This window comes from Marmota marmota, unplaced genomic scaffold (assembly GCF_001458135.2).
Source record: "Marmota marmota marmota unplaced genomic scaffold, marMar, whole genome shotgun sequence".
Lineage (NCBI taxonomy): Eukaryota > Metazoa > Chordata > Mammalia > Rodentia > Sciuridae > Marmota > Marmota marmota.
Window position 1 is genome coordinate 2,967,308 of NW_025999999.1, and position 26,668 is coordinate 2,993,975.

At 33.3% G+C, this 26,668-nt stretch overlaps 1 protein-coding gene across 20 annotated transcripts in view; it reads left to right on the forward strand.

Moving 5' to 3' along the window:
* The window catches only part of Lcor (ligand dependent nuclear receptor corepressor), a 136,337-nt gene that overhangs the window by 89,243 nt on the left and 20,426 nt on the right, over nucleotides 1-26,668 (forward strand). For 13 of the 20 annotated variants that reach the window (XM_048807077.1, XM_048807076.1, XM_048807068.1 and 10 more), the window contains 2 exons: nucleotides 3,842-4,129; nucleotides 7,027-7,138. The exons of 1 other annotated variant lie outside the window; for it this stretch is intronic. In XM_048807077.1, coding sequence (XP_048663034.1) covers nucleotides 3,892-4,129; nucleotides 7,027-7,138 — 350 coding nt within the window. In that variant the 5' untranslated portion in view covers nucleotides 3,842-3,891. Of the gene's footprint in view, nucleotides 1-3,841; nucleotides 4,130-7,026; nucleotides 7,139-9,663; nucleotides 19,230-26,668 lie in introns of those variants that run through there. 6 more of the 20 variants (XM_048807087.1, XM_048807086.1, XM_048807078.1 and 3 more) reach the window with 3 other exon arrangements.

Below are 26,668 nucleotides of genomic sequence, written 5' to 3' on the forward strand. Positions count from 1 at the left end.
TCCTATGTAATCTTGGACACTTAGTGATTCCCTTTTCTTTAATGTCTACGTATTGTGGTTTACACATTTCATTCCTCTGGAAATTTTCTTCTTCCCTTCTAAAGGGTGTACAGTTTTGACTGTATACTCTCTGGTGAGTATTTGTTCTAATGGGTTGGGTATAGTTGAATATCAGCTGGGCTTCTTTTTTCTTAATGTGATCAATATGTTTAAATAATAGTATAAGATTAAATATCATAATAAAGTTAAGGAATGTAGAGATTATTGGGCGGGCACATTTTCCCCCATTTTTTTCAGTAAGATCCATTGTAAATTCAAAAATTTTGGTATACCCTCCATTCTCTTTTAATACCTGCTGGTAGCCTCTGACCTAAAAATCTCTCAACCTCCCAGGCTCACCTCATCATTGCATAAAGTGCCCTGAATTCCAACATTATATTAAAAATAGTCATTTTCTTAGTTTTATGGATGTTTTTGATTTTTTTATTAAAGTAATTCATATTTAAGGTTTAAACAATAACCAGTTCTATGAGTGTATTAGCCAAATAAAATATCTTTACATTTCCTCTTCTTTAGAATGTATACAGGGCAAAGGTCTGATAGCAAACTTTATTATCTGGATAGAGAAGCTTTTGTACTTAATTTGTATGGAGGAACCCATTTTCATCCACTCTTTGTTTAGGGACAATAAGAAGTTATTCTGTCCTACTTCTAGTAGTCTCATCCCTTTGTCATAGAGGAATAACTTAAATTAAAATTTTTATCAGTTTTGTTTAGAGGGATTCTGACCTTAGATCTTAAGATACATTTCAAGAGCTATGAGAATCCTCTGAAACTGTATATATGTAACTTAAGTTTTTATGTTTGTTTTTATACTGGCACAAAATACTCAGAAAAGAATGATTTGGAATTGGAAGAATTCCAGTTACTTCCCCTTATGTTATATACCAGTGTTATTATTTTTAGATATTTTTAAAACCCTCTTTGATATATCTTAAAGATGAACATTTGTACTCTTCAAATTAATATAGGTTGAGTATCCCTTGTTTTCATAAACATCAGTTTAATATTTTTTATCCCAAATGCTTTGGACCAGAAGTGGGTTTGATTTCAATTCAGATTTTCGAATATTTACGTACACTTTACCAGATGAAGAATGCTCAGCCTTTATTTCAGATGCTTGGATTTAGCCCTTTGTATCCAAGCAATACAAATTATATATTTTAAACAACCAGGCGTGCAAAGGTTTTGTATAGCTAAATAGAAATACAGATGCAATGAAAGTAGACTTTTATGATAATGGACTCTATTGTAACCAGTTTTAACTTTAGAACAATATTATCCTTATAAAATTCTATTAATCACATTTCCTTTTTAATTTGCTTTGTCACTTATGTTTTAAAAAAAAAAAAAGTGATACCTTTCTAGAAGTTAGATTTCCATTTTAAATGTACCAGTGGCTGTGATTTAATTTTTACATGTTTTTGTGTAGTTTTATTTTCATCTGAGTTGTTGCTTTTATTTGACTCAATTGTGTCTATTTCCCTAGGCATGAAAATGTATATAGAACTTGTGTTATAAGTCAGAAAATTAATGCTTTCATGAAACTTTCAAAAAAAGATACTAAAATTTAAATGGCAGAGTTTCATTCATAAACATTGAGAATATTTTGTCTCATGATTGTATTAGTCATCCATTCATTAAAAAGACAAAGTATACTGTAGGCATTTTAAGCGTAAGGAGCAGTTTATGATCTTTATCCTAAAATCTTTGACAAATCACAAAGCTTTTTAAGGATATTTATTTACTAATACTAGTTAAACACAGAGATAATTCTTAAATATTTCATTTGCTTCCTATTTGGAAATTTTTATTACATATTCTCCAGTTTTCTATGGGGAGAAAGGTACCACTAATATATTAAAATTTTATAGTCTTTCATACAGAGATTTATGCTATATAGGGGGAAATGGATCTTAACTGGAAAGTTAAATAACTAATGAGAAAATCCAGTAAAGAGATTTGAAAAGCAATATATGACTAAAATGTTTAGTAAAACTTTTGAAGAAGCATTGTCAGTGAATATAGGAACTTCTGAACCTCACCTAATTAAATATCTTTTTTCATAAACTATCTGGAATACTAATAGTCTATATTTATAGAGAAGAAATTAAGGATTATAAATACTCCTTAGTGAGACAAAAATGATATTGACAGAGCAAGCCTCATTAAACTTCAGAAAATTAAATAAATATTGTGACTGCATGAGCATATTCAGGTATTGAATGTTCTCCTTTTGGGAAAATATGTGTTGTTATTATTATGAGTTCTATGAAGTTTGAGCGTTTTGTTTGTTTTTTGTGGAGATTTTAGTAATAAAGTCAGTTTTCCTTGTGCCTTTGTACTTTATAAATCAATCTCACAAATTCCTCACAGCTCTAAGATACTGTGGGTATTTGCCTTATATAGCTAATCTTTAAAAGACCAAGGAAACAGATTTTCTGAAAACCATCTTATAAATGCATTAGAAGTGTGGTGGGGAGTCAAAGGTACAGGTAGACATTTAAGATCTGGGAAAGAGTTTTGATTGAGTTTTATCAGAAATCATCTGTACTAATTTGTAGAGGCTACTTTTTTATCACTTTTTCCACATTTATTAAAAGAAAATTGGTATAAATTGATTCCTTCCATTCATTACTCAGCTAAATTGAATGCACACTTTACACCAGGCAAGATTTAGGTATATATACATACATTTAATCTCTGCCCCCAAGAAGCTTCTTTTCCTTGATAGGCTAGTGTTGTAATTATAGAGATGTGAGAATCTTTTATTTTTATGTATATATATACACGTGTGTGTGCGTGCGTGCACACACATACACACGAATATATAGATTTCACCTTTCATCTTACCCAAATTTGAACTTGAAGGTCCCTTCTGGTTCAAAAATTAATGAGTTCATATGGTTTTTATTTTAAAATTGACTAGACATGGATAACTTAAGTGTTTTTCATTACTTTTGTAACTGTTCTGTTAATATCTGGAAGAGTATACTTAAAGATTCTTAATGGAAAATATAAAAGATTATTCATGGAAAATATGTGGTCTGTCTTCCAACTTTTGAGAATTGACATTTAAACTTCCAACCCACAGTTTCTAAAATTGTTGTCCTCACACAAGCAGCATCTAGCAGCTTGTTAGAAACGCCAGTTCTTGAGCCCTAGAACTGCTGAATCAGAAACTCTGGGGATAGGATCCAGCAGTCAAAAGACCTCAAAATGATTTCAGTGAACATTAAAATGGGAAGACTATTGCTCTAGCCTATCATGACTGAATACTTAAAATTAAGTATCTGATTTTATGATCTTGTTATGCCATCAGTCTTTAACAAGAAATGAATTAAGCACTCGTGAATTCAGTAGTCCAAATTTTGGAAATTTAGGAGAGGACAGTTGATGACAAAAAACTCTAGGGGAAACAATGTATTCTCTGTAGATGTTAACTGGGGAATAACTCTTAAGAGAAAGGTTTGGGGATTTCTATATCAGGTAAGTGATTTTAGCCTATAAAAGATAGTATTTGTAACCCTTTAATTTCATAATCCTTGGGGGGGAATGTTTAGAAATATTTTTATGAAAATTTTATTTTTTTAAAAACCTGCAACTCAAAAGCTTAGAGATTAAAAATATAAATCAAGGGGAGTACTATTTTTAAGACTTTGCATTTTAAGAAAAATATGAATATGTTTTTGTGAAAACTGTCTTTTTTGTTGGTTGGGTTTTTTTTTTTTTTTTAAAGTACAATTTTCCACTTTAAAAGTGAATAAATCTTTGTTTACAGACAGTCCCTGGGTCTTCGACCCCAATATTCCCCTAGTGGCCCGTGAGATCATGCAGCGAATGATCCAACAATTTGCTGCTGAATATACCTCAAAAAATAGCTCTACTCAGGACCCCAGCCAGCCCAATAGCACAAAGAACCAAAGCCTGCCGAAAGCATCTCCAGTCACCACCTCTCCCACGGCTGCAACTACTCAGAACCCTGTGCTCAGCAAACTTCTCATGGCTGACCAAGACTCACCTCTGGACCTTACTGTCAGAAAGTCTCAGTCAGAACCTAGTGAACAAGGTATGGTTTGATAATCATGGTCTCCTCTGTCCAATCAGAAAACTGATTCGGGGGAGAAAAAAATTATTGGCAATGAGGGGACCAGTAGTTAATAATAGAATAAAATATAGTGTGATTCTAGGTGGGTGGTAGCCCATACCATAGTCCAACTATTGGGAGGCTGGAGCAAGAGGATCATTTGAGCCTAGGGATTCAAGGCCACATTGGGAACCATAGCAAGAATTTGTCTCTTTAAAAAACAAAACAATAATGTGAATCTTAAATTATTCCTTACTATACAGTGATAGATATGTACAGATAAAATTCTTAAAACCTTACCTGTCAGTAATTCATAGTTGTGATTGATGTACCACCCAGGTGTGTCAAGTGGTTTATAGTTGTAACTGATTTTTAAGTTATTTGATACTAAAACAAGCATTTTGCACTTTCCAAAGTGTTGTCCTGTCCATTTTCTAAAAACTCCTATGAAAAGTTAAGTTTCTATTTTTTCCTTAATGTTTTAGAATTAGTACCTGAAAAATACACCTTTACTTGTTTTGTTCTGCAAATGAGATCACAAGGAAAAAATGTTTTTATTTGCAGTTTTAAAAAAGAAATTACCAGGGTTAGAAATAAAAGAAGACAATAGAACACACTTTAGTTAAGTGTATTCAGTGTTTTATAAATACAGAAATATATACATATTTATATACAATGTATTGTGAACTAACTTTAAAGTATTTCTGAAGGGGAATTTGTGAGTGAGGACCCAAATTAGTAAAGAGGTTAAGAGTATATTTGTTTTGTTTAGAAAATGTTTGAGTCTCAGAAAGTAAGTAGAATAAATATTCCTCTTGCTTTATAATCTCATTTGACCTTTTAATTTCTCAAAAGATGAATTGGCCATTTCCATTATAAATAATTGTAACTCAGTGATGTCTACAGTAATGATTTTATTGTTTTAGAAGTCTCCTCTAAGAGTATACAGAAAGGTTATAAGGTCCATGAATACATTGGTGAGAAATAAGTTTATTTTGAAAGAAAATAAATTTAAATCTTAAAAGAACATCTTTGAAAGGACTTTCCTTTGCTTATTATAAGAATTTATAAAGGTTTTACATTTGATGGTCTGGCTTCAGTTGCTTATTGAAGAATATATTTTTTTGAGTAGTTTTTCTTTTTTTTTTTTTTTTTTACTCTTGGGATATAGTAAATAACAAAGTAAAGTATCTAAATTCCAAGAGATTGACAGACAGGATTCCAAATTACTCTGTGTTCACATCAATCGGTGTGGCTTTGGTTACCAAAGTTGTGTCTTTTCTGTTTTGTTAAGGATCATTTTCTTTACCACGAATTGGTAGTTTTTAATAAGAATCACTTTGCTCTAAATATTGCATCAAAGCTTCAGGTTTATAATAGGAAAATAACAGCATAGAGGTATATTTAAAATACTAGTAATGAAGGTTAACATAAAATGATTCTACTAGTCTGATTTAACATAACATCTCATAGGTAGTGTTGCCCTTAAAAGGTATGTTGTATTGGTAACACACTCTTAAGAGAATTTGAACTACACGATAACATTATAGTGTATGGACTTCAAGTGAAGCAAACTGTTTTTTAAAAATTTCTTATTGCATTAAATTTTAGTGTTTTCAATTTTAATTACATAATTTTGTGGCAGACTTTAAATATGTTTTCTCATTGGGTTAGATAAATTGCATGTTTGATTTAGAAATCTAAATTATTCTGTCTTTGGTTGGAAATAGCAGTGCATTTGTTTTTTAGATATCTAATTAAATGAAATATCTAATAAAGTACTTGATTCTGTTAGATTATAGTTATATTTTTTGAAGTGGTAATGTCTCTAAATGACAATGTTTTCTCTTGATATTGACTTTCTTATTTATACATTTAATTGCATATTTATTTCTGACAACCGTAATAGGGAATTAGAATGTCCTCAGACACCAGTTGGATAAGTTCTATTGTGGAGTGAATTCTAACATAATGAGTTAGCAGGATCTTTCTACTGGCCATCTAAAAATCAGAGGCATTGGGTATTATCTTGCTCTATTTATTTGGACAGAATGGCTGCTTAAAAAGTTGTCCCGTCTATGAGATCTGTATCTAGATAAGTCTGTAAGAAGGAACGTATCTTTGTGGGAAAAGAAAGTGTCCTGATTTTATTTATTAGCAATGTGAATTATGTGATCTGGTCTAGCTTCTTGGTTACACTTAGGCTCTAATTAGTATCAAGATTGTTTCATTCTCTCTTAAACTAGAAACCACCAGTTTTTAGTATCTTATTAAAATCCTTTCTCTTTATAAATTTCAGCAATTGAATTTTTAATTTCTGTATATTCTCAAAGGATTGAATCTAAACATACATTTATCTTGTTTAGTGTGTACATGTAATTTAATTATATAAACTCATGTTTTAAAATAATTTTTGTTATATTTAAATTTATCTTTTATCTAATTTTAAATTAGTTTGGATCTAAGTTTCAGGTAGATTTAGATCTTGAGGAATTTGGTTTTATAGTTTCTAAGACAGTTTTTTTAATGGGACATTAAAACTTACATTAGAATCAAGGTCAATTTAGAAAATGAAGTATAAGTCTGGTACAGAACATCATGCTGTGTGAACTGCTATTTCTAATATTTCACCATATCTAAACATTGTCTATAATATGCTTTGCCTTTTCTTTTGCACTATTAATAAAATATTGAATCCTTAGATACATTTGATGTAACATACTTTTCTTAATTTATGTTATTTCAGGAGAAAAAATCTTGATTTTTATATTGAATAACTCAAATATGTGACTGTTGTGTTTGCCTGATTGACTAAACCTGCTGCCATTTCATGTTTAGTATTTTCATTCTACATTTGCTTCACTTTTTAATATCCTCAGGTGTTTGTGTCTCTGCAGATGGTGTACTTGACCTGTCTACTAAGAAAAGTCCGTGTGCTGGCAGCACTTCCCTGAGCCATTCTGCAGGCTGCTCCAGTACTCAAGGGAATGGGTAAGGGAAAATATTTGTAGCCTTCCACAATTTTATCTAGATAATTCACCAGAGATTGATTTGCCAGTCTCCCCTGTGTACTTTAAAATTTAATCCTTCAGAGTAACAGGTGGACCTTTTATAAAATAACCTTTAGGCTGTCAATCAAATAAGAGTATATCGGTGCAATGTAGAATTGTCTAGTATAGATCAATTTTGTCAGTTTAGTACAAGTAGTAAGTAGTCGTGAATGTAGTAAGAATATATGTCTTTGGGCTTTTTGTTGTTTAGTGTTGTGAAGTGTGAAACTCAAGCTAAATAATTCTGGAATTTAGACGTAAAGGCAGTGTTGTGTGTGCTATAGTTGTTGAATGAAAATTGAGCTCTAGGTTTCACTTGATATCTCTAATGGGGATTGAGTCCTCGTGTGTATGTGTGTGTGTTCATTTTTGTTTTGACTTGGGTTTGGTTTTGGTTGTTGATTTGAACTGCAATTTTAATTCTGTAGCAGTTCAAAAAATGTGATTGTATACATTTTAGATTTTTTAATAGATAAGGCTGGTTGTGGATGTTGATGGATAACCATCTTATGTTGCCAAGACATTATTACATGCTCAGTTTTATAACTCATACGGGACTAAAGCGAATTCTCTTATCATTTAATTTTGTAGTGTAAGAATTATACTATAATATGTAATTGTTACTCTGTGTATCTAGTAATCATTTAGAAAAGTCAGGTATTAATGAAGTATTTAGGCATCATATTAGAAAACTGTTGTAACCAAAAACCAACTTTACCTAGATATGCAAAATACCTTTGATAAGTTTATAAATCAGTTTATATGTAGGCATATTTAACTTTTAGACTATTTACATGGAGAAATTGTTTAGATTTTTACAAAAACAGGTGAGAACTAAATGGACTAACCTTTTGTAACTAGTTTTTATTTATCTTCAAACTAAAGGATTTGTTTACTGACTTCTGAAATGTTCTCGTCTTTTATCATTTCACCTTTTTTATTATTTACTTTTCTCCCTTCTTTTCTTCAGTCTAAAAATGTTAACTTAATTCATTTTTTTAGATTACTGTAAATATAAGTCAGCAAGGTCCCAAATTACTGGGTTCCATTTATACATCAAAAACATGTGAGTTACATAATTAAGGATGTGTATAGTAGAAGCCCAAGTGCAGTTGGCGTAAATGAATCCCTTAAGATTCATCTTAAACTTTGCTACCAGATCCATGTATTATATGGTTGAAGTTGCTTTGCTTATCCCTCTGAATGGGAAGTGTTTTCTCTTTGGTTTTGTTTTATGGAAGACAAATGCACAAGCGGTATTGCCCATATTGTAGTTGAGTGTTCAGTGGTATTCTTATTATGATAATAATGATATTGGTCCCTGTAGAGTTTTGGAGAACATATCTGATTTATCATTATTGCAGAGTTTCATTTTTAGATCTCATTAATGTATAACACTTAATATTATTCCCCTTTAGGCTTGCTTTGCCAGTTGCCAATTTTAAAAGATTGATGACCTTTTTGTATTATGAATATCAAAACCTTGTAAATTAACTTTGTATAAATAGTTAACATTTCAAATATGATTTCAAAGCTTATCCACTTGAAATTTCAAAATAGGCAATTGATATTTCAGGAAGAGGAGTTTTTTCTTAACCAAAGAAAACTGCTAGAAGATTGTTTATAAACCTGATAGTAATTTCTTCGAATAGAACTTACGAGAAAAGTTTTGGGGAAAGTAAGGAATAATTTTCTTTGCAGTTACGTAAGCTTAAAAGATATAAGTAGAGAATCCTGATACTCATGTATCTGCTACCATATAGTGTTTTACAATGAAGAAGTGTGGTAAGTTTAAATGCAGAAGTCGCTCTTTTGGTTTCTTTTAGTTTTGACTCCCTCCCTCCCCCTTGGGGCTGGTTTCCATTTATATTTTTTTTCCCAAGCAAAATAAGAAATGTTATTTGGAATTGTTTAATTTTTGATGATGAACATTAGCTTGTTTGTGGAGTAAATAAGCAATCAGCTGGGGGTTCCACCAGTGTAAATGGTTCCAGTTTTATAGTTAGTGATCATGAATGTTGAATAGATTGCATTAAAGTAATTTGGCTTACTCTTTTATTACTGTACTTGTTTAGTGGTAACGTCACATTGGTAACACAATTCTGTGTAGATCTTTGGAGACTGATGATTACACTGTAATTAATAATTAAGGTCCTATTTTCAGACAGTTGCGCGAAACTTTTTCTCCGAAAATTTGTGAACCCAACCAGAGACCAGCCAACAGGTTTAATTTTTCTTTGCCCAAAAAGCTCCTGTTTTTTTTTTCCTTTCTCCTTTTTCTTTTTGTGAACAAGTTTTAAAACTAACTGCCGAGACTATTTTTTTTTTTAATTTTAGAGAAAAATAAATAAATAACACAAAGTGATGTTACCCAAGCAAGGCCTTCTAATAAAGGAGTGGTCCCCTCACCCATCCCTCCCTACCTGTGCAAGTCCTGCTCACATCAGTTTCCTTCCATCCAATTAGGCGACCTGGGAGACCCAGCCAGTACCGCCCAGACGGACTTCGGAGTGGTGATGGGGTACCTCCAAGAAGCTTACAGGATGGAACCAGGGAAGGTTTTGGACACTCCACATCACTCAAAGTTCCACTGGCTCGATCCCTGCAGATTAGTGAAGAACTACTGAGCAGAAACCAATTGTCCACAGCTGCCAGCCTTGGGCCATCTGGATTACAGAATCATGGACAACACTTAATATTATCCAGGGAAGCCTCTTGGGCAAAACCACATTATGAATTCAACCTCAGCCGTATGAAGTTCAGGGGAAATGGTGCACTCAGCAACATCAGTGACCTTCCTTTTCTTGCAGAAAATTCTGCCTTTCCAAAAATGGCACTTCAAGCAAAACAAGATGGAAAAAAGGATGTGAGCCATTCATCTCCTGTAGATTTAAAGATACCACAAGTTCGAGGAATGGATCTTTCTTGGGAGTCTCGCACTGGTGATCAGTACAGCTATAGCTCTTTGGTAATGGGTTCACAAACGGAGAGCGCGCTTAGTAAAAAATTAAGGGCTATTCTTCCAAAACAAAATAGAAAAAGCATGTTAGATGCTGGACCTGATTCTTGGGGCTCAGATGCTGAGCAGTCTACCTCTGGACAGCCATATCCCACATCGGATCAAGAAGGAGACCCTGGCTCCAAGCAGCCTCGGAAGAAAAGAGGGCGTTACAGACAGTACAACAGTGAGATACTGGAGGAAGCAATCTCAGTGGTTATGAGTGGAAAAATGAGTGTTTCCAAAGCTCAGAGTATTTATGGGATTCCCCACAGTACACTGGAGTACAAAGTAAAGGAGAGGCTGGGCACTTTGAAAAACCCTCCAAAGAAAAAGATGAAATTAATGAGGTCGGAGGGGCCAGATGTTTCTGTAAAGATTGAATTAGATCCCCAGGGAGAGGCAGCACAAAGTGCAAATGAATCAAAAAACGAGTAGGAATACTGTAGAGTGCCAATTACTGTACAAACTGGGTGAGCACTACTGCATCATTGTTCAGCTGTCATTGTTTGCACCTAACTTCATTCCTGTGACACTGTTTCTTTGCAAATTTTGCATTGACTTGTGTATACAGAGGTGAAGGGTGCATTTCGAATGTTGCATATTTTTAAATTTCCATGTGCAGTATGGCTCGGAATATTGTTTGGCCTTTTGCATGTTTCTCTACAAAAGAGAATTGAGTTACCTCACAGAGAACAGATTCATGGACATGGACTCCTTGCCTGTAGAGCCTGCATGCTTTTCTTTCTTTTTCCCCTTAAATTATGTTTGCCTTTACTTTAAAAAAAAAAAAAAAAAAAAAAGAAAGATAAAAGAAAAAGAAGAGGAAAAAAGCCCCCTTTTAGAAATCACCTCAGTTATATTGGGAGCTTTATCATTGCAAATTGGAAAGCCATCTTATAAAATGTTCACATTTTTTCTTCTACAATTCAACTAATTGAAGGATTAAACTAAAGAAAAAACTAAGAAGAACAATGAACCTTTGAATTTGAAAATTTTGGTTATTCAATGATAAATATGTATTTGGGTCATTTATATAATTACACTTAATTTACTTCGAATTTGCAATCTACTTAGTGCTCACCCAGAGGGGAAGGAGGTGGGAAATGTGCACACACTACCTTCAGAAATGCTTCAGTTAATTACTTTGAACACTACCTTTGTTGTAATTTTATTTGAGATTTTCTAAGGGTAGAATTTGATCTCACCAACAAGTGAGGATATAGCCTTATCTCATGGAGGACGAGCTCCCTTCTTACTCAGGAGCAGTCAGGGTACATTACATAAAACAATGGAGGATGCCTCATTTTAGCTAGGTTTCTTTGTATTTTTCAGCCCTTTTACAGAATTGATCATGTGCTAACTAACAATTGAATATTGTTGCAGCGCCTAGTTTAATTCAAGATCTGTTTATTGGGGGTGGGAGAAATAGGGAAAAGAAATGTGTATAACTGATATTTAAAGAATGATACTTAAACAACATCACTTGTCTGTCCAAAATCTACATTGATGAAGGGGATCTAAGTTTATGGTAAGAAAGAAAATACAATCCCAATTCTAATATAATTTTGGTTGCTTATCAGTTCTAACTAATTCAATCAGGAGTTAAGCTCATTTTAGTTTCTCAAATAATAGTACCAGATTGGGAGAAGTTGGGTTTTTTTTTTAGGTTACAGTTAATTTTGTTGGTCTAATCCTCACCTCCCCCTTTCTTGGCATCCTACATTAATATCCCCTTCTTAACTTCTGATATTTAGTTGATTTTCATGGTTGTTTAGCACACATTTCAGGACTTTTCAGACCATGTTTATATAAGCACTCCTTGAAGAACATCTAAGCTTTTTTGAGATGGGCTTATAAAATTGATTAAGTTTGGAAAGTTTTATATTTCTGCAGTTTTTGCAAGAATAGCTGATAAGTAAAGCCTGTGGAATTTAGTCTTATTGTGATTAAATTAAAATTACTATTCCTGCAAATCAAATCCATACCACATATGCCCTATGTTTGAATCTGCTGTTAAGTTAGTTGGTCAGGCCCTTCTGAATGCTTAACCAAAACCAAAAATCATGAGTTTTTGTGTTAAAAAAAATCAAACATGAAGTGTTGATTAGATTAAGATTGTCAGTTTCAGGTAGAATGCTAACAGTTCAAGGATGAGTGGTAGGTCCAGGTATTCTCAAGGCATAAATTCTTGCCTGGAAACTTTTTTGGAGCAGATAATTAAATTAGGTTAAGAATAATTTTCGCTCAGCAACCTTTGTGTTCAAAGGTTAGGCACACCATTGCTGTTATTAAAATACTGCTCATTCTTGACATAGCCTGGGCGTGGGTTTCTCTTTTGATTTGGTTATTTTGTTTAACAATTTAATCAGTGGGTGACTGAACATGTTTCCTCTTGGTTTCTAATCTCAACGGAAAAGGTAGTTTGGGTTAAGTAACAATATATAACTGCAATATTTCTAGCCTAGCTGGAAGTTGCAATAAAAATACATTATGAAATGTATGGTTTTCATCTGCAGTTGAAGGAAGTTTGGTAGAAAGTTTGCTGAAAGCAAAAGGCTAAGCTTATGAAGGAACACCTCCTTTGTTTCACATTCAGTTTTTCAGCACACAATTAATTGCAGCCATGGTACCTTTTTGCACAATGTTTGGGGTATTCAGTAGCCAAAAATTGCTGCAAAAAGGTCCTTTGAGAAATTAATTTGTGCTTGCTTTTTTATCCCCTCTCAGAAAGACATCACTAAAGGCCCATTTAAAAATCTGGCCCTAAAAATTGAACTTTTGTAGAGTTTTACTGTTCAGAGAGGTTTAATCCTATGTGGTAGTCTATATAAGTGATGTATGAGTTGAGTTATGTAAATTTTGTCATTGTAGTGTACATGGAGTGATCATTTTACTAACATAAATATTTTCTATGTGTGTTTCAGTGGATGACAATCGAGCAGCAGAAGAATGGTGTGCCTACCCTTTAATGCTGCAGTTTAAATAAGAGAACTTGTATTGTGTCATTTCAGATTGTAGGCTGAGAGTTGTAAATAGTGCAAATTTGAGTACTTCTATTATTTGTTTTGGTTAGAAAGTGAATTTAAAAACAAACCAAACTCTGAACTTTCTCAGATTAAAAGTCCTGAGACCTGAAGATTGTAATATTCATGTCTGTGAAGCTTTTAAACATTACACTTGAGATCAGTCATGACTTGATATTCAGGTAAATTTTCTTTTCCAAGAAGCTTTTGAATAAGCATATTTTCTCCAAAGGTCGGTCTCTCTTCCTCGCCCCCTCTTGTTTGTTTTTTTGAGTGTAGATTATTTTAAAGCACTAATTGCATTACATTGGTAACTGCAATATAAAATAGCCATTATTGTTTCGTGAAGCATGGTTGAAATTAGATAGTGGTCCCTTTTTAAATTTCATGAGCCTCTCAGAAAAAAGAAAAAACCTTTAAAAAAAAAGACAAAACAAAAAGCTGCTGAATATTTCAAAAGATATATATTTTACCTTATTGTAGGTTTTGTAAAGTTAGTTTGTAATATTCAGGTGCACTTTTAATGTTAAATTTTGTGTTCAGAGTTCCATTATACCATGTATTTCCTGGAGGTGGCTCATCATCATCACATGGCTGGCGGTCAGTCTTCATGCCGCAGTGATCCCTTAATATTTAATTTCTCTCTTGATTTGCCACTATGCTGTATTGGCACTTTTGGTGTAGATATTCTAATTTGGGGACATCCTCATAAATGTGTAATAGAAATTGGTCTACTCGGATACTTAAATTCTGCTTATCAGAGTTTTGCATGGCTCAAAACAACAGGTGACCATTTTTATGGTATGGGAAAGTGTAGTTCATGACTGTCTTTGTCACAAAAGCCTTTTTTCCTCACATTTTTGGTAGGTGGATGATGACATTACTCAAATTATATAACATTATTTGAACTAATGATAGGAAATAATGTATTTAAAAATAAATTCTTGCATTTCTAATGAGAACATTGATATTATAGATAAGCTATGGCACTATAAAATCAAAAACACTAATTCTGTGGACAGCTATCTAGTTGGTATTTTATCATTAGCATTCTCATCCTGAGACAGCACAGAAATCAACTGATAGTAATATAGTATATTATATTACTTTTTTGATAGGCTTACAAGTGACTGAATTATATTTGTGATGAGCTATACACTTTATTCTGCTCCTCAAATACCATGAAGGACAAGATCTCTCTTTCAGGAAAAATAATTTATATTTGTGTATAATACTTTTTAATATTAAGTTTGTTGTTATTCTGAAGTTTAGATGTTGCTTGATATAAACCTTTGCTGCAGCAGATCATGAATATGAGTAAGGCTTTGTGTGATAGTAGGGTCCTTATGTGAAGTTAATTACTGTTCAATTCTGGTGCGCAAGCTCAACAAGTGTGAAGTGTGTATTAGCTTTATTTGGTACACTTTTACTTTACAATATTGAAGTGCTTTAGAACTCTGGTTATCTTATATAAATCATTACCTCAAACAATTGGCATTTTTATTCCCCAATGTTTTACCTTAGCTATAATATGAGCTATATGGGATCAGATAATAAAACAAAAGAAGGCACAATGAGATGTTTAGTTCCCAATTTTCTGGAGAGAACACTAAATTAGACTAAAAATGACTACCTGTTAAGGCCCATATCCTAACTACCTTCTGTCATTAGGCAGTACATAGCAACCTTTGAGCTGCTAGTGAGCTGTGTGTTCTCCCCCATCCCCAAGTAAGCACATGGTGCCAGGCCTGGTTCTAATCCTTTGTAGATTCTCTTATATTTCATTGACACATAATACTGAAGCTTGGTTTTATGTGGCTAATAAAACAGATTAAGTCAGCTCAATGTCAAAACCTGAAATTATTTTGAATCATTAACGGCAGATGTATGGCAAGTTGGTGTCATTTTCTCAAACAGCTGTTACCCTTGTAGATTTCATTTTGAAACTGCATTTTTTTGTTTTATAATTTTCCAAATGCAGAGATAGTTTTCCTGTGGAATTCTCTTTTCTATATATTCAGGTTGCTGTCATTGGTGATAGAATATGGTAATAGATCAAATTGCCCTACTTAATGTTTTATAGGAGATACTGACAGTCATAGGTTAAATTTTGGCCTATATGAAAATATCGAAGATTGTTTCCTTGTCACTGTTGCTGTAGAATTAGGTCTTCATTAATACTATGGTCAGGCCAGTATTATTAAAAACTTGACAGCTTTAGCCAAACAGTCCATTTAGGAGACTGTTAGGCTACATAGGGATTTTTTTTTTTTTTAAGTAATTTCTTTCAAAAACTACTGAAAAGGAAAAAAGTATAATTATGGTACAAGGAATACAGACCTCCGGACACTTTCTTTATTAATTATTTTGGATTCATTCTGTCCTTGAGACTTGAGTAGGATTTGTAAACATGCTGACTGAAAGGGAAATGGAGGAATTCTTTTCATATCCTCCTATATTCCAGATAATCTTGCAGTCATTTTTTTCAAAAGCTGACAGTAGCCCTGTAGCATAGCTCTGTAGCTGTGTATACTAAGTGTTATGAAGGAGATTGGAGGAAAGGGGTGGTAGGATGGGCAAGTACATAGACACAGATTCTGCCCTGTTACACTAAAAATGAGTCACAGGACAGACAGTGTGGTAAAGTTGGGCCATCTTCATTTGTTAGAAAAATCTTTACATTGTTTGAAAATGAGAATCAAGGCTAGTTAATGTTGATTTGACCAACAAACATGAGAAACTCTGAAACTTTTTTGGGGGGGGGAGAGTAATTTTAAGGTTTCCAGTTCATTTAGAACTGTTTCCATAAATGCTGAAAAGCAAGCACTTTTAGTTAACCATAGATTTATTGGATGTAGCAAATATTATACTCATAATATTTAATCTTTATTGTTTGAATGTGGAAATGAACTATTTACTTCATCTTGAACTGTTCTTGAATAGGTGCAAGATGATCTTTTCAACACTGGAAATGACCCTACACACATACCAAAAAAAAAAAAATCTAAAGCAGTAAGACATATTTGAAGATCCATACCTCTTAAACTTAGATTTGTCTTGGGGAAAAAAATGTATGAACCTATAACCAGTATTAGTGCAGTCTTGGATTCCTTGTTCTGCATAATTGCACCCTTTCTCAGGTATGTCCTGAAAACATAAATTTTAAAATGATCTCTTTGGAGATTAGATTCTCAGTGGATAGTGTGTAAGGGGACTGTGGGTGGGGGGCCAGGGATAGTTAGACACAGGACACGGACACAGTAGAGCAGGGATTTTTAACAGTCAATAGCCAAATAGAATTTCAGTCTAGGATATTTTTACCCCCTCAGAATGAGTGAAACAACTCCTACTATTTGGTAAATACCCGGTGCTACACTCCTAAAAGTCTTTCACCAAGGTGACTTTCCTGCTTGGTGGAAGGGTATATAGTGAACTTTACTGTCACTAGGAAAGCACTTGTCCAAAATGTTTAAAAGTACTAGAAAAGGGATAATTCAGCACTTTTTCTGTTACAACACTAAAGTCTTAATTTATCTTCAGAGTCTTAGGTACTGTAAGTTTTAGGACGATTATTTAAAAATATGAAACATACTACATAATATGGGGTCAGATCACATTTATATAAATCTTATTTTAACTAAAGACAATAACATTTTGTACCTTTCTAGCAATTGTAAGTGATTGCCTCATTTTCCCCATTTCGTTAAGCTTTTCAGGCTTAAGAATTTGGAATTTGAGAGAAGGTTAGGGGGAAATACCCCAAAATGAAAAAATTATATCAGACCATCTTAGAAAAATAAACCACTAGGAAAATGGGTAGGGATTCTCTCCCCCTTTAAGTCTTCAGGGAATGAACAGTATTTAGAATCTTTGGCTGAAATTCAAGCCTTTTTACTGTGTAAATTTTTAATATTAATTCACTTACATGCTTTTTACATCAGAGGACTGAAATGGATCTTAATGTTTTTAAGTTGTGGAAGGGTATATTTCTAAAATGAGGGGGGATGATTAACTAGGTTAGTATTACCAGCATTAGTAAGTTTAAGGAATTTTAGTATGTAATAGCAAAGTGTTTGATTAAAAGTCTAATTCTATATTGCTAGTCGAAATTAGTTACATTCTGATCTAGGAAAGATATAGTCATTGGATATTGATATGCTGTGCTGTCAGAAAACCAGACTAAGAAACCTTTATCTGACTCCTACATGTTGCTTGTTCTGATGGGATGTATACTTTACAGCAGCTTGTTGCTGCTTCGTTAAAAAAAAAAAAAAGCATAGACTATACATTTGGAGCGTTTGCGTATAATTCTTTCTAACCTCCACTTTAAACTGTCAGACGTTGGTATTTTATCAGTCCACACTGTTAAATAAAACTAATGTTCTTAGAAATCCAACTTATACACACTGTTTAAAAACCCTCAGGGACAGTTTACACACTCTTCTCACTCAATTCAGGTACTTTGATGCTATTCTTAAACCTAACAGTGACTTGTATTTTTCTGTTTTGCTTTTATTTCAACGTGCTGGTAGCACATCTTTGATGAATGTCAACTTAAAAACTCAGTTCAGGTATCCAGGTATAACTCAGCCAAACAGATTTTAAAGCTGCATATAACTCTCCAGCACACGGTGCCTCACACTCTTATAGTGGCATTCTATATATTCAGTTATTACTACTGAGCAGATAATGCGGGGGTTCCTGTTAACAGTGTATTTTTTAAAAATGTGCATAAATGTATAGCCAGCACATCACTCTCTGTCTCTCCCTCCTTCCCTCCCTCTCTCTCTTTCTCTCTCTCTCTCTCTCTCTCACACACACACACACACACACACAAACGGTGAAAGTATATATTTTTAAATGCCACTAATAGCCAGCACAATTAAAAGACATTCCTAGCTGCCTCTGTAAACTATAACAGATGCAGTTCCTCCTTGATGTGGCTCTTGCTTCTTCACCATAACTACTACTAAATTCAAGCACTGGTCCTTGGGTGTCTGACCTCTACATTCTAGTTTATGCAATGTCTTTAGAGAATCTGTGCACTGGCCACTGTGATGGAACCATTGGGCCAGGAGTGCTTTGAGTTTATCAGTAGTGATTCTGCCAAAGTTGGTGTTTTAACATGAGTATGTAAAATGTCAAAAAATTAGCAGAGGTCTAGGTTTGCCTATTAGCAGACAATTTTGTCAGTGTATTTTATAGCCTTGAAGACCTCAGTGACAAGTTTCTTCTGATGTGAAGTTCTAATTCCAGTGTTTTAGTCCTTTACATCTCTGATGTTAAGACTTGTCTCATAACTCTTGTTTTCTACAGTACTATCTGTGGTTAACAAAATAGGTTATCCCTCTGCTTGATATTTGATATCTTACATCTAAAAGAAATTCTCTCCATATATAATACCCATAGCCTTCAAAGATATGGAAAATTGCATCTTTCAGATTTCTAGAAGTTCAAGTGTCATGAAACAGAACAGGAACCCCCTTAACTCTTATGGACCTCATTTCAATATACTGTTTACAGTTTGACGGAATTGTATAATTTAATATTTCTCTTGTACTGTAGTTTATATTTATTTACAGATTTTTTTGTACTGTGTGATTTGAACTTTTTGTTCCTTGCTATGATTAATGTTTATGTAGTAGAGCACTTATGATCACAAATTAAGATTTTTGGTTTGATTGCACTACATTAAATTTTTTAATGCAGTTCTGATTTTTTGACTGGACTAAAATAAGCTGTGTCTTAATGTATGTGATGAGTACTTAAAATTTTAATCCATGTGGTCCCCCCACCCCATTTTCTTTCTTTCTTTCTTTTTTTTCGTTGTATGTCAAAAGCGCTAGTTCTTTCGTGCATGTGTAAGATTTAATGGTTCCATTGTATTATTTGACCATGACATTTTGGAGAAACATTCCCAGCTGTAATGTTGTGTATGGTAGTTCTCACTGGATGCTAGACTTTCAAAACCACTATTCTTCTAATAAATTTTGTTGTGAAAAACTGTTTTTAAAGCTTGGTTTCTACTTCTTACATTTTTAGTTTAGTTTTTTTTTTTTTTTTTAATTATAAATGGGCTAAGGAAAGTGTACTGTAAAATGCACATGATAATCAATGTTGTAATCTTTCTTGGTAAATTCTTTCCAGATGAAATTGCTCAGATTATTAGAAGTTGCCACTATAAAATTGTGGTTCAGAATTCAAGTGCAATACTGCCTTGTAACTCAGTGTCTTTACTAATTTGATACTTTCCTTAAACTCCCTCAGTTTTCATTGGATTTCTCACTTTAAAAAATTCTGTTGGCTGAACAAAATATATCAATATTTCTATGATGCTATCTTAGAGTAGACTTAGTTTTTCATAATTTTTTAGAGTGAAACTTCCTGCTGGGATTGGTTGTCAAAAAAGAATACCAGTTTGCTGATTTGTTGACTGTTTTCTTGAGACTTGACTACAAAAGCACTGTCAATCAGTTACAATTATTCTGTTTCTTGGGAGGATGCTGATCAACATTTATATTGTGGTGTTTTAAAATGAGATGTATAAACAAGCTCTGTATTATAAAGAGGTTTTTGTAAAATGATTAAAAGAACTGAATTATGGTTCTTAAAGATTAGAAATAAGAGTAAAATATTTCAGGAAAGCTGCCTTTTAAAGCTCAGTATGTAATTACAATAGATGAAGGTATTGTGGATAGTTGGTCTAGCTTACTTTTTAGTTAATTTTTTTTGTCTGAGACTAGCTAGATATATCTGTCTTGGTGTGATGTTTATAAAAATCAAAATTTTTGTTGGTACCACAAGTGTGTACATTGGCTTCATTTATTTCCCTTATTCACTTATGCCATGTGTTTATAGACTATATTTCTGAAAACCAAATTATTATTCTTTTGTAAATTTCCCAAAGCTATCGCAACTTGTTTCTTTTCATTTCTTGCTGTTATCTTTTCTAAACCAGATTGGTGATAGTAAGATTATAGTCTAGAATATGATAAATGAATTTGTTTTATTTTAGTGCTCCTATTTTCAAATTGATACTTGGCTCTTTAATGTTATGATCCTACTTAAAGAAAGCCCTTCTTTCTTTTCTACTAGAACTTTCTTTCCTTGATTCAGCTGATATTTTGAAATTAACTCAGGGATCCCTGTGTCTCAACAAGTGTAGGAATTAGGGAAATTTCATGTGATAGAAATGAAATTGCAAAAGGGAAATGGAATGGAAAAAGTAGAAATGGAGGGACCGTGCCAGATTCCGAGATGTAGATTTCTTACTTTTTTCCTTCAGGTATTGAATTTCTTCTTCCAGACATTTGTATTCAAATGTAAAAACATGCATAGGTTCTATAATGTTGGGTTTTATTGCTGAAATGAGTGAATAATTAGGTAAGGGTTTGATAGTTATTATATTCAGTGTCCTTGTTATTTTTTGCTTCCAGAAGGTAAGGATTTTAACACAAGAATTTTATTTATCATATTCAGCTTGCAGGTTCTGGGACTTTTAGTAGTTTTTTTGTGTGTGATGGGGATATTGTAGTATGAGAGTCAGATTGCATTTACAGCTGAAGTAGACAGGTTTGCTTTTAGGGGTTAGTGGAAAATAAATGTTTTTTAAACAAAGCTTTATTTTTAAAAAAGATTAAAGGGTTGATGAGCATATAACAGTTAAAGCCCTGATTTGGTTAGAGTTTAACTAGAATTTGGAAAGTAAACAGAGCTATCAAAATTCATAAGTACTGGGGCTACGGATGTGGTCCAGTGGTAGAGCACTTGGGTTTGATCCCTAGCATTACCAAAAAACAAAAACCCTCATAAGTTTTATATTCCAAGTTTGGAATTTTGTAGGCATGTAAGAACACTTAACTTCTTATTTTCTAGTAGTTGTAAAATATTAATTGTATTTATCTTTCAACTTGGTATCACTTGTTTAAAGTGTGTTCAGCTGAATAGGCTTTTCGGCCTCATTTGAACACTGAATCTATTAAAAATGTAGTTTTTAAAGTGTGAGACAAATCACAAATCTGTTCTACCATTGGGAAATACAATGGCAACCCTTCATTAAATAATAAGGCCATACCTTTGCATTACAGTCTTTTCTAAACTTAAAAAAAAAAAAAAAGATCTTCATATCTCTTTTTATTTAAAACAACTCTTTCATTTTTATCTTGAATTGTATATGAAGGTAATGATACTTTTTCAAAAATTAGCCCAAACACTTTTATTCTACTCCGTTGTACCCAGTTTCTTTTTTCTGTTGGGCTAGTTCTACCTTGAATGTGAGAGTGCAAATGGTCCTGGGGGAGTCATGAGATATAATTCATTTCAGTCAGAATCACCTTTTAAGGAATACACATCCCTGGGTCCTACATCTGAAGCCAATGAATTCATTTTTAGAAATGAGAGTTAAGTATGTTATATATTTTTAATACGGTGTACAGGAGACTTTTCGGTTTGACTTTTTAAATTGTGGTTAAAGAAACAAAGTTTACCATCTTAACCACTTTCAAGAATAGTGTTTAGTAATATTTAGTATATTCACATTATTGCACAGCTTCAAATGTTGGTTAACCCACTAGAATCCATTCTGATCTTCAATTTTTAAGATGGAAAACATGGAACTTAGAGAGTTTAAGGAACATATCCCTCTTCACACAATTAGTTGCCCAAGTAGGTAAAGCAGAGAGACAGATGATAACCCAAGTTTGCAAGGCAGAATTTGATGGGCATGGCTTAAAATCCCAGTCCTCATACTCTCTTACTGTGAGATATTGAACAAATTACAGAACTTTTCAAACCCTCTTTTTTCCTGCCTTAAAAGAGTCCTGTACTACCTGTTCATTGATTTAATATGAGGCTTAAATGAAATCTTATGTATGACATACTTAGCACTGAGTCAGATTCTTTGCAAGTGTTAAATGAGAGCAGGAGTGAAGTCTCCTGACAAGTGTTATAATTCAGTGTGTGAGGGATGGAAGAGCAAGAAAATCAGATCAAAAGCTATGGAGGAGAGTATATTGGTTAGAACTCTGAAGGTGAGACATATGTGTTTATATGTTAGACTATGACATAGGACTGCCAATCTTGTTCCCTTCCAAAATGTTGGAACAGTGAGAAAATTTGAAAGGAATATTGCTTTTTTGCATATTGTGCTGTTTTAGAATATAATAAAAATACCGTTCTTTGTTTCAAAGAATAAAACAGTAGATGTCATTTGAAAGTAGAAGATGCTTAAATTATAAAGTTAAATGCAATTTAACTACATTTCCATTGCATGAGTTTTTTCATACTTTTTTTAAGGTTGAAATTTCACATGCTTTGAGTCTTGATTTTTTTAAAACATAGGTAGTAGAATTTGAGCAACAGGGCTGGGGTTGTGGCTCATCGGTAGAGCACTCGCCTTGCACATGTGAGACCCTGGGTTCGATCTTCAGCACCACATAAAAATAAACAAAATAAAGATACTGTGTCCATGTATAACTAAAAATAAATAAATAAATAAATTAAAAAAAAAAAGTTTGAGCAACAATATAAAAGCTATATGCAGGAGTGCGTTGGAGTGTATTTAATCATAAAAACTTTATGGTTTTCCAATAAAAGAGTTTGAGGATTCTTCTGCCTATTTAATTAGATTTTAGTGAATTCTTGTCAGGTGGGGCTTCTGTGCATTTAAAACCAACAGATATAATCGTGGCCAATACACTTTAGAGGTGTTCATCCCCACATCTGTTAAGTTGTCATAAGACATTTTTACCAGGAAGATCTGGTAAAACCTTTGGCTAAATACAAGTGAATTAAGATAAAAGTAACCAGGATAGCAGATTCTTATGAAATGCTAAGGATTGGTAGATCTATTTATAAACCAAGAATTTTCCAAACTGGATCAACCCATTGCAACACATTTATCTGTTGTAAAATCAATTTAGTGGGTCCTAACCAGCATTTTAAAAAATAGGGGTGGGAAGGGAATAGAATCAGAAGATGTAGCATATAGTAAGAATCAATGCTGTTTCATTGAATTAGTATGTCATTTTACAGAACCCCATTAAAATGGGATATGTACCAGGTCATTTTGTGTAATTTTTTTTTTTTTTCCGGGTTGTAAGCAAAACATTGTAATGGGGCTGGGGATGTAACTCTGTGGTAGAGTGCCGCTTGTGCAAGGCCCTAGATTCAGTTCCTAGTACTGCAAGAATGGTGGTTGGGGGGAACCTTGTAATACAGCTTTTGAAAGCCATAATGTAAACTGTATCTTTTTATCCCTATGGTCCTTATGTCTTGGAGGAAATATTTTAAACCACTATGTGCTTAGACATTTATATATGCCCTTCTGAGCTTCAAAATCCCCCCCCCCTTTTTTTTCCTTTTGTAAATTGAAACATAAAGATTGTACATACTTATGGTGTACCATGTAATGTTTTGGTACATGTATACATTGTGTAATGTTCAAATAAGGATAAACACGTTTCCTCATCTTTTCTTTGAAAACATTCAGAATTCTAGCTTTTTTGAAATGTGATACATTATGATAGTCACCCTATTGTGCAGTAGAACATCAGAACTTGTTTCTTTTAACAGTAACTAAAATTTCCTCTTACCTTGCCTTGTCAATCTGAACACATTTTCATTGAAAACTTAAATATTTTTTCTTCTTATTGAATGACACACGTTTCCTCTGCCTGGTTCAACTTGTTTTTGAGAAATGCATTAGGAAAATTACTCTCTCTAACTTACTTATGGTAACTTACTTAGTTCATTCCTTAATCTCTGAATAAACTGAATTCTAAATATTAAACACCAAAGCTGCTTAGTTAAAAAGGATAGAGTCCTTGAACTAGAGGAGATTTATTAAAGCTGTTAGCATGCATTGGAAGTGCTTTTTAATATAGGATGGAAACAAACTATGAGAGTAAAGAACTGTGTATTGCTCTTATAGAAAAAGATAGAGTATAAGTAGTGGGGAGTTGATACAAGTTTTATGCAAAAAAAAAAAAGAAGAAGTAACAAGATCAGATTTGGGCTTTGGGAAGATGGCAGTTTTCAATAGTGTGAAACAAACTCTAAAATGAGAAATTGGTGGCAGGGAGCTTTTAATATTGTATTTTCCAAGGAAAGTCAACCCATGTGATTGAATTGGATAATTTGTTGGAAGCAAGGGAAGTGATAGAATAGTGATAAGGATTGAGAGAAAATAAATATCTAAATTGAAGTAGAATATCTACATCAAATATATATGTCCTTACAAGTTTTATGTCTCTCTGTGTATAGTTAATTTTGTCTTCCTATATTCCTGAGTAAAAACATCAATATGCAGGTGAATTTACTTAGTTCACCACTGTCCCCCATATTTTAGCAGTCTTTGAGTATTTCCAGAGAGGGGTGGGGTGTGGGATGGTTATAAAGAACTATTCCTCGAGCACTCCAAAGAGTGATAGACCAAAAAGCGCTTTGCAGACTGGGTATAGTAGCACACACTTGTAGTCCCAGCAACTAAGGAGACAGACTAAGGCAGAATTGCTTGAAGCGAGGAGTTGGAGACCATCCTGAGTGGCAATAATGAGACCCTATCTTTTTTTTTTTTTTTTAAAGAATTTGTTAATATTTATTTTTTAGTTTTCGGCGGACACAACATCTTTGTATGTGGTGCTGAAGATCGAACCCAGGCCGCATGCATGCCAGGCGAACGCGCTACGGCTTGAGCCACATCCCCAGCCCAGAGACCCTATCTTTTTAAAAGTAAAATGAAATATTCTGCTTATCCTTACGTTTAAAATTTTAAAAAACACATACTTCCTCTCTACCTCACCTAGATGAACAGTTGAGAAAAATTACTAAATCTTATATAAGGTATCCTAGGAGTTTTTTTTTTTTTTAATGTTTAACATTTTACATAGTAGTTTAAGTCCTGTAAATAATGATGATTAGTTACTTAAGAGTGCTATCATTGTGTCAGTTTTAAGTGATGTCCTTCCTATACAGCAAAAGCCTGTAGTTTTAGGACACCACAGGTAGATATGGTTCTAAAATTAGAGATTTCCTGAATGGAGACTTAAGAATCTCAAGATAACATGAGAAAAGTTAGAATATAAAAAAATAAAAATCATGAAAATTCATGTTACTCTTAAGTATCTGCTTGGTTAGATATAGGATCTTCTAGTCTTCCTTTCACCTCAAAAGAAATTATTTGTCAGACACATAAAAATTTATTTCTTGAGGAAAAAACACTGTTACTGAGTTTTATATGAGAATTATTAAATATCCTTTTGTTTTTGTTTCGGTTACTTCTCCATATCTCCTGTAGATTGAGATCCCACTGTACATACACAGTCCTGCAAAGTAGTAGTGTGGATTTTCATTGCAGATTATGATTGTGCTCACAAAAGAAGTAATAGCCGTTGTAGTGGGAACTAGTCCTGACACTTGCCTCTCACTTTCTCACTCTGGGGAGACTACACAATGTGGGAAAGGCTTCCAGTACTGGCTGCCTCTTGGCCCTTCAGCTGGTGTTACTTAACCACTTACGCTTTTTAAGGAGCATCATAGCATATGATGCACATTTTTTCGTTTGGGGAATGAGTTCCTTTGTATTCTGCTTAAACAGTAGTATTTTTCTGGTGCCATTATTGCCCTGGTTATTTAAACTGGGAACTAAAGGACAATTTTCCTAAAGAACAACAGATTTAATTCTCCTCTGAGAGACTTAAAAAGTGAATAATAAACAACAACAAAAATTCTAGCTGACATTATGAACTCTCATATAATACCTAAAATGTGAATTTTATCTTTAACATCTAGACTTCTCTCAAATCTGATTTCACTATAGTCTGACTGATAATAGAATTATAAACAAAAGCAGTCTGATTAAAACAAAAGAACTTCCACAAGTAAACAGTTTGTCAGAATTGTCTGTTTTGTGAGACCATTACATTCTTGGAGAGAAACTGAGGCATTGAGCTTAACGGCTCCTTGCTTGACTTATTACTCTCAAAGTAACTCTCTGGTATTTTGGCTTCTGATACATTTGCCTGAAGAGTGATCATGATAATCTTGATAGTTATGTTTTTTTTTTTAATTTAGTAAATTTCATATTCTGGTTGAAATAAAGATAAATAGGAGGTAAAATATATAAGCCTTAAACTGCTTCTATCTTATTTAGGAGATTATTCTGAATAAGAACTTCTTACAGGGATACTTACCCTGAGATGCAGAAAAGCTAGCAAACTATGACTTTATGCCCTGTAAGCACCCTCACCTCTCCTTTTTTCCCCCCAGTTAAGAATATTAATTTGTAATTGTTGAACTTTGTTCTGCCCTGCTTTCAGTGAACTTGGTTAAGAATAAAGTAACCTTAGAAAGCTATAAAGGATTGTATACCTTTTGTTTCAGATCAGTAGTTGTCCGCTGTTATTCACTTCCCCCACACCTGCAAAAGACACCATGCTGCCTTGTCTTC